This window comes from Citrus sinensis, chromosome 1, assembly GCF_022201045.2.
Source record: "Citrus sinensis cultivar Valencia sweet orange chromosome 1, DVS_A1.0, whole genome shotgun sequence".
NCBI lineage: Eukaryota > Viridiplantae > Streptophyta > Magnoliopsida > Sapindales > Rutaceae > Citrus > Citrus sinensis.
In genome coordinates, this window is record NC_068556.1 from 7351510 (window position 1) to 7359156 (window position 7647).

The window sequence follows — 7647 nt, forward strand, 5'->3', positions numbered from 1 at the left end:
ATAATTATTTAATCAATCATGTTTAAATTAACTTTGATATGATACCAGCACGACCCATCAACCCTTTTTGTCAGCGGCAAATTGTTAATAGCTATTGTCGGCGCTAAATTGGTAATAGCTAGAGGAAAGGACTGAAAGAGATGAGGACTTAAAAACGCAACGACGGCGTTTCTTGTCCAGCATTTACCCGTGACTGTAGCAGATGCCATTGTCCATAAGCTTAGTCAGCTTCCATCTTTTTTCTTTACTGAACGCAATAGTGTCGTAGCATGCCATTCATTAATTGATCACCCACCGAACTTTTTAAAGAGAGAACGATAAAATTACAGCCAATACTTTTATAAAAAAAATATTTAAAAATTGAAACAATTATTTTTGGCGCTTTTCCCATCAATAATGGAGCTGGAAACAGTGTTAGAACTTGAATTACGTATTTTAATAATCAAGAATTTCATATTAAAAGACAATAATAATAATAATAATTAATCAAGAATATGACAAGGGACCAGCAATTTTGAATAATTAGTCATTTGCTTATGTAGCAGACTTTGGTTTTGCTCAGTTTTTTACTGGCTGATTAGCAAAAAGCTCAGACACCTTCCTATGCCGACAACTTTATTGAGTCTGAGAGGTTAAGGTTTCTTTGTCATGTTCACAAAATTTTCTGTTTGATTTTGTTTTTGCACTTCTGTTTGGCTACTGAGAAAAGAAGTTGGGGAACTAGTACACATCAATTTCTTACTAGCTACTTCACTCAGTTGAGCTACTTTTTTCTTAACTTGCATTTCACATTGCTAATGATGATCCATGAATTAGTAATTGAGATGGCTTGTTTAGGTATCAAATTTCAGGGTTGTTGGTTGTTTGACAGAGTACTAAATTGTTTATATGTAATTTAAGTTTTCAACTTCTTCGATTATGATTTTCTTTCCTTTTTTTTTTATTGGGTTAAATTTGAGTGTTCTGGGTGATAATGCAGGATTAAGGGATAGTTTAATATATGCTTCTGTGATGAGTTGAGTGAGTATCTTGTTATGGAGTCCGCGAATCAATTTCTGAAAGTATTTCGTGTTCAAACTCGGAGATGGCTTTTTGTGGTGCTGGTGGTGGCTGTTACTCATCTGTTATTCCAATCCCTTTTGCTACCATATGGGAAAGCCCTTCGGTCTTTGATGCCTGACAGTGAGGTTGGAGTACACGATGAAAGTGGCCTGCCGGCTTTGAAATCTTTTTCAAAGTCTGTGATGGTACGCAACCCTCTTACGGTTAACGCTTCAGACTTGATGAGTGATTCTGTGTTTAAAGGGTCTCTGGAAGATGATGAAGATTCTAAGTTTGGTAGTGACACTGGGGATGATAGTGGGCTAAGGGAAGTAGATGGAGACACTAACAATGGGATCGTGTCTGAGGGGAAAGGCCAGGATAATCCAATTGAACTTGTCACAGATAGAGAAGTGGATGATGATTCTGTAGCTGAAAATGTCAAAGATCTAAATGATTTGTCTGAACTTGAAATTGAGAGAATTGGTGAAAATAGTGCCACGGTGGAACCCGCCGGTGAAGCTAAACAAAGTCTCCCACTAAAGCAGATTGTGCAGCCAAACTTGGAAATTGTGTCAGATGGCGTGCCAGAGCAACATACAAGTCAGTCAATTGCAAATATTGGAGGCGAGAAAACTTTATCCATAGTATCTCCCTTGACAAATATAACCCATTTGAAAACTGAGGAGTCAAATGCAAGCTCCGCTGCTAGGTCTGCTGTCCCAAAAAGTGATATCGCAACTTCAGTGAATATTTCTGCACTGATTGGCAGTCCTGGGAAGAAAAAGATGAGGTGCAATATGCCACCAAAAACAGTAACATCAATATTTGAGATGAATGATATACTAATGAGGCACCATCGGTCTTCACGTGCAATGGTATAGTTTTCTCTGAATACTTAAGTCTATGCTTTAGTAATGCTGAGAATTTAACATTTTTTGTATTTGATTGTAGAGGCCACGATGGTCTTCTGTACGTGACAAGGAAGTTTTGGCTGCCAAGACAGAGATTGAGAAGGCTTCAGTTTCAGTGAGTGACCAAGAACTTCATGCCCCACTATTTCGTAATGTTTCCATGTTTAAAAGGTAAGCTGACAGAATTATCTTTGATCTTACATGAAAACCTTATTTGCTGCTTTCCTTCGTGGATTTCTGGTCACCAGAAGAAATTAAGGGAATGTGGTTTATGAGACTCTACTTTTCTCTTTTTGTCCGCCTTTTCATCAGTTTGCTCTCAGTCATAATATCTGCAGTATCCTCATGGGTGAATGAGCATTGTTGCTGAATCACAGATCTATTAATCTTTTAAAGTATGTATTTTGGTTTTAAACTTCTACTTGGTTGCATTTTCAGGAGTTATGAACTGATGGATCGCACGCTCAAAGTCTACGTCTACAGGGATGGAAAGAAACCCATCTTTCATCAGCCAATACTCAAAGGTTTATATGCTTCTGAGGGATGGTTTATGAAACTGATGGAGGGAAATAAACATTTTGCGGTGAAGGACCCTCGAAAGGCTCACCTGTTTTATATGCCATTTAGTTCACGGATGCTAGAGTATGCACTTTATGTACGGAACTCTCACAACCGGACCAACTTACGACAATACTTGAAGGAATATGCTGAAAGTATTGCAGCAAAATATCGTTACTGGAATAGAACCGGTGGAGCAGATCACTTTCTTGTTGCCTGCCATGATTGGGTATGCTTTCATGCCTTTCTTTCCACGCTAAGAATCTAATGAGGCTAATATTATGCCATAAAAATCAAATGTGATTCTAGAAATCAAATGTGATTCTAGAAATCAAATGTGATAAAATGATCAAAACTGACCATTTTATCTTATTCCTAACTCATTGACCATGCCAACCCCATGTGGTGGTTTGAGGTTTCTCAAGCTAATTCAGAGAAAATGTGGGGGAGGAGTAGTAGTCTGGTCCTTTGGGTTCTGTTCTTTCAAAAGAGGAAAGCGTTATATTGCATTGTCTACATGTCCTAACTCCATTGTATCTACAAAAGTTGCTGGATCACTGTGAAATTTCCCTGCATTTTTAGTTAGACATTTACGTATAACATTAATTCATTGGATGTCTTATAGGCTCCATATGAGACGAGGCACCACATGGAACATTGCATCAAAGCCCTCTGCAATGCAGATGTTACTGCAGGCTTCAAATTGGGGAGGGATGTGTCTCTTCCAGAGACATACGTCCGTTCTGCAAGAAATCCTCTCAGAGATCTTGGGGGTAAACCACCTTCTCAGAGGCACATTCTTGCTTTCTATGCTGGTAATTTGCATGGGTATTTACGTCCAATCTTGCTGAAGTACTGGAAAGACAAAGACCCTGATATGAAGATCTTTGGTCCAATGCCTCCTGGAGTTGCAAGCAAAATGAATTACATCCAACACATGAAGAGCAGCAAATACTGTATTTGCCCCAAGGGTTATGAGGTCAACAGCCCACGGGTGGTCGAATCCATCTTTTATGAATGTGTGCCTGTGATAATATCCGACAATTTTGTGCCACCATTTTATGAGGTGTTGAATTGGGAAGCATTCTCAGTAATAATTGCAGAGGAAAACATCCCGAACTTGAAAGACATACTGCTTTCAATACCGGAAAAGAAGTATTTTGAGATGCAGTTTGCGGTCAGGAAATTACAGCGGCATTTCCTCTGGCATGCTAAGCCTGAGAAGTATGATCTCTTCCACATGACCCTTCATTCAATTTGGTATAACAGAGTCTATCAGATCAAACCTAGATGAGAATAATGCCCTCAAATTTTAATGGTTTTGGTGTAGAAACCCACCCGCCCTTCGTATTCTTCCTTGAAGCTATAAACTTCTTCTATTGGTTGAATTAAAGATATGTTTTGTACAGGTCTATGTAACTTTGCCGTCATTACCAAGTGATCTTTTGTATATATATTGCTGTGCACCATTTTCCTTTTGTGAAAAGAATAAAAAATATCACAGTTTTTGTGTCCCTGTATCATTTTCATCTCTTTGAATGTCAATTAATATCGGGAAAAGATGGTAGTAATAGGGTAGCTGAACATTTTGTGGCATGCTGACACACGAATGCGACGAGAGATGGATTGTAACACAAAGGGGAAATTTTATTAGTAAAAGTAGACGAAATTAACAGAATATGTATTTCTATTGCCATTGATTTCAATATGATTTTGAAGTACATGCGCTGAACAGATTAAAATAATCTGAGTTTATTATTAAACTTACGTTTTTCCACCTCGAGGAGGATGTCAAAGGATACGAAAACTACTCTCTTGATGATGCGCAAGCCTGGAAAGGAGGATGTCAAAAGATGCTTCAAGCTCGGATTTGATAGATCTTTGAGTTCGGTGCCTCCTATTTTTCGTCTCGTTTATGTTTCCCATCTTATTTATTTTTTCTTTTCATTGCTCCTAATGACGAGCACTGGGGCTTGATTTGTTTTTTTTTTTTAGTGCCTTTTGAGAACTCTTCCCTTAAGTAAAACTTTACGTGCATTGCAATTGCTTCAACTGCAACGGAGGAGGAAACGCCAAATTGGTAGATAATTGCTGCTGAAAGGAAGGTGGTGTTTCCTACGAAGAAAAGTAAGGAAATGAGAGGAGAGGAAAGTAGAAGAAAAGAGAGAAAAGAAGAGGACAGTAGAGTGAAATATTTTTCCATATTTGGTTTATAATAGAATTATAGAAAGAAAAAAAAAATTCCTTTTTTTTTATTCGGACAATTACTATTAAATTTTTTGAATTATATTTAGAGTGATAAACATTAAAAATTTAACAGTAAAATTATATAATATATTACATAAATACACTAATAAAAAATTTTAAAATAATTTACTTGTATTTATAATGAAACTCTATTGAAATTGCTCATTTTATAAACTAATAGGGGAAAGATAATGCAAAAATGATTAAGGCAGAGGGGCGAAATTGGGATTAAAATGATAAAGAAATGGCATAGATATATGTATGATCAAATGGTAAAGCATTCTAATTTAAAAAAAAAAAAAATTGATGGTAAAGCATTCTCTTTTATTGTACTTATTTTCAGATCCGTTTATTGCATCTGTCCACAAAAATCTTTCAAAAGAGAAGTTTTTAGCGTACATTGAAAGTAGAAACTCCTCAAGAGCTGCTGCCTCTGGGTGCCTTCCCTTAAGAAGGTTGTTGGGAAAACAAAGAGAATCAGGCTACTGCCGGACACTTTTACAATAAATTTCTAGTAGATGTTATAAAATTATATATTTGTCATGAAAGTATTGCGAACAAATAATGGAGGAAATCGAAAAGTATAATAAAAGCTTAGTGAGAGTGAGAGAAGATAATCGGAGGAAATAAATTTTTAGAGAAGTCATAACTTCCTATATTATGAAGCTTGATATTTTCCAAAATGCATACATTTGCTCAATTCCACCTTCGCCTATGGAATTCACTGTCAATCCACATTGGAATGTTGGATTAGGTGCAATGATGGACTAGGTAATGTGGGGACATATATAATTCACAAAACTTCTCCTTGGACCCATCATTTATATTTCTTCAGATGTAATAGTACTGGACGTGCTTAATACTGCCTCATTAAAAACCATTGCCAGTAAAATTCAATGGGAAAACCTGGTCAAAAGGAAAAAAGAATACAATACATATGCATCAATATTATTGTGATTTTTCTCTTGTAAGATTATGCTTCTCTTGTTGAGTGCTTTCTCTTATTAGTGTTCCTCCTAATGGCAATATGTATTAATTTGATAGTTTATTGAGGCAACACATGCTAATAACATATACAATTTTCTCAAATGTAGATGTAGGTAGAGCTTTTGTAAATAATGTTAGTCATATTATCCATAGAGCATATCTATTTGATATCAATATTCTTCTTCTGTTGGAGCTCATAAGTGTAGAAGAATTCGATGAAATATGTTTTGATTTGTCCCTTTAATGTATCCCTCTCTGAATTGAGCTATACATGCAACATTATCTTCATATATCACTGTTGGGATATCTGAACTTAAAGATATTCTACATGTACTTTGAATATGATGGATTACAAATGGCAACATGCTCGACTAGCTTCATGAAGTGCAAGAATTTCATAGTGGTTGGAGGATGTTGTAACGAGAGTTTATTTCATAAACTCCTAAGAAATTGTTGTACCATTAAAAGTAAAAGCATATCCAATTTGTGAACAAGTTTTATGGGATTAGATAAATAACATGCATTAGCATAACCAATAAGACTTAGATTTTTTGTTAGTTCATTAGAATAAAATAAAGTCAAATAAATTGTTCTTTGAAGATAACCAAAAATGTGTTTGATACCATTCCAATGTTTTCTAGTTGGTTTGGAGCTAAACCAACTAACAGGTTAAACAGAAAATGCTATGTCCGGTCTAGTACATTGTGCTAAATACATCAGAGCACCAATTGCATTTAGATAAGGTAGTTCAGGATCGAGTATCAATTCATCATCCTCTTTAGGATGTAATTGATCCTTTTTAGGATCAAGAGACCGGATTACCATTGGGATATTCAATGGGTAAGATTTATCCATGTCGACACAATGTTTCAAAATTTTCTCAGTATAATTTGACTAATGGATAAATATATTATTAGGTTTGTGGTTGGTCTGTAACCCAAGACAATACCTAGTTTTCCCCAAATCTTTCATTTCAAATTCATTTTTTAAACAATTCGTAGTCTTTTAGAGCTCTTCAGAAGTTCTTATTAAATTCAAATCATCAATATAAATGGCAAGAATTGCAATACCAGATTCCGATTGCTTTATAAAAACATACTGACAAATAGAATCATTAACATATCCTTCTTTTATCAAATACTCATTAGGCCAATCATACTACATGCGCACAGATTGTTTTAATCCATATAAAGGTCTTTGTAGTTTTATTGAATACAAGATACAATGTAATGATTGACACGACTTGACATTTTGAATCCTTAAGGGATTTTCATATATATATAACCCATATAGATAAGTTGTCACTACATCCATGAGACGCATATCAAGATTTTCTGATATAGCCAAACTAATTAAAAATCGAAACATAATTATATATATATAATAGGAGAATATGTCTCGTTGTATTCAATACCAAGTCTCTGTGAGAAGCCTTGTGTAGTAATTCATGCTTTGTATCTTATGACTATCATTTTCATTACGTTTCCATACAAATTCTCATTTGTACCCAATGGGTTTGAAAACCTCAGTTGTTATGACTATAAGTCTAAATACTTCACATTTAACTAAAGAAGTCAACTCTACTTGCATTGCCTCTTTCCACTTAAGCCAATCATGCCTCAGTCTACATTCATTAATGGTTTGCAGATCATGATCATTTATAATGTCAGTAGCTACTGTAAACGGAAACACATCATTGATGATAATTTTTTTAATTTCCAGCCACTTCAAGAGCTTGTGCCATTTCTTGGGCATGTGCCTCTTTCAAAGGTCTTTCAGAATGTTTAGTCTTATTATGGACCAAATGCCTTTTCAAAATATTACCCTAAGTATAGTCAACAGAAATCCCATTATTTCTAGTTTCAAGTGCCTTTTCAAGGTTTTGTTCTTAAAAAAGAAT

The 7647-nt window shown here is 35.3% G+C and overlaps 2 protein-coding genes across 2 annotated transcripts; one reads left to right on the forward strand and one right to left on the reverse strand.

The window, feature by feature from the left end:
- Positions 1-1034: 1034 nt before the first annotated feature.
- Positions 1035-3491, forward strand: LOC102616962 (probable glycosyltransferase At5g03795). The gene is made up of 5 exons (XM_025093925.1): positions 1035-1919; positions 1996-2126; positions 2394-2742; positions 3139-3328; positions 3397-3491. Exons 1-5 carry the CDS (start codon positions 1035-1037, stop codon positions 3489-3491), a joined length of 1650 nt encoding a protein of 549 aa, XP_024949693.1.
- A 33-nt stretch (positions 3492-3524) lies between these two features.
- LOC112496518 (uncharacterized) lies at positions 3525-3880 on the reverse strand. The gene is given in 2 exon segments (XM_025093930.2): positions 3525-3641; positions 3643-3880. Coding segments are annotated over 2 exon segments (240 nt in total). The 5' UTR covers positions 3766-3880.
- Positions 3881-7647: the final 3767 nt, after the last annotated feature.

Coding starts and splice junctions, on each gene's coding strand:
- LOC102616962 (XM_025093925.1), top strand. CDS start 1,035: ATGGAGTCCGCGAATCAATTTCTGAAAGTATTTCGTGTTCAAACTCGG. Junction 1,920..1,995: donor ATCGGTCTTCACGTGCAATG/GTATAGTTTTCT, acceptor ATTTGATTGTAG/AGGCCACGATGGTCTTCTGT. Junction 3,329..3,396: donor CATTCTTGCTTTCTATGCTG/GTAATTTGCATG, acceptor CCTGATATGAAG/ATCTTTGGTCCAATGCCTCC.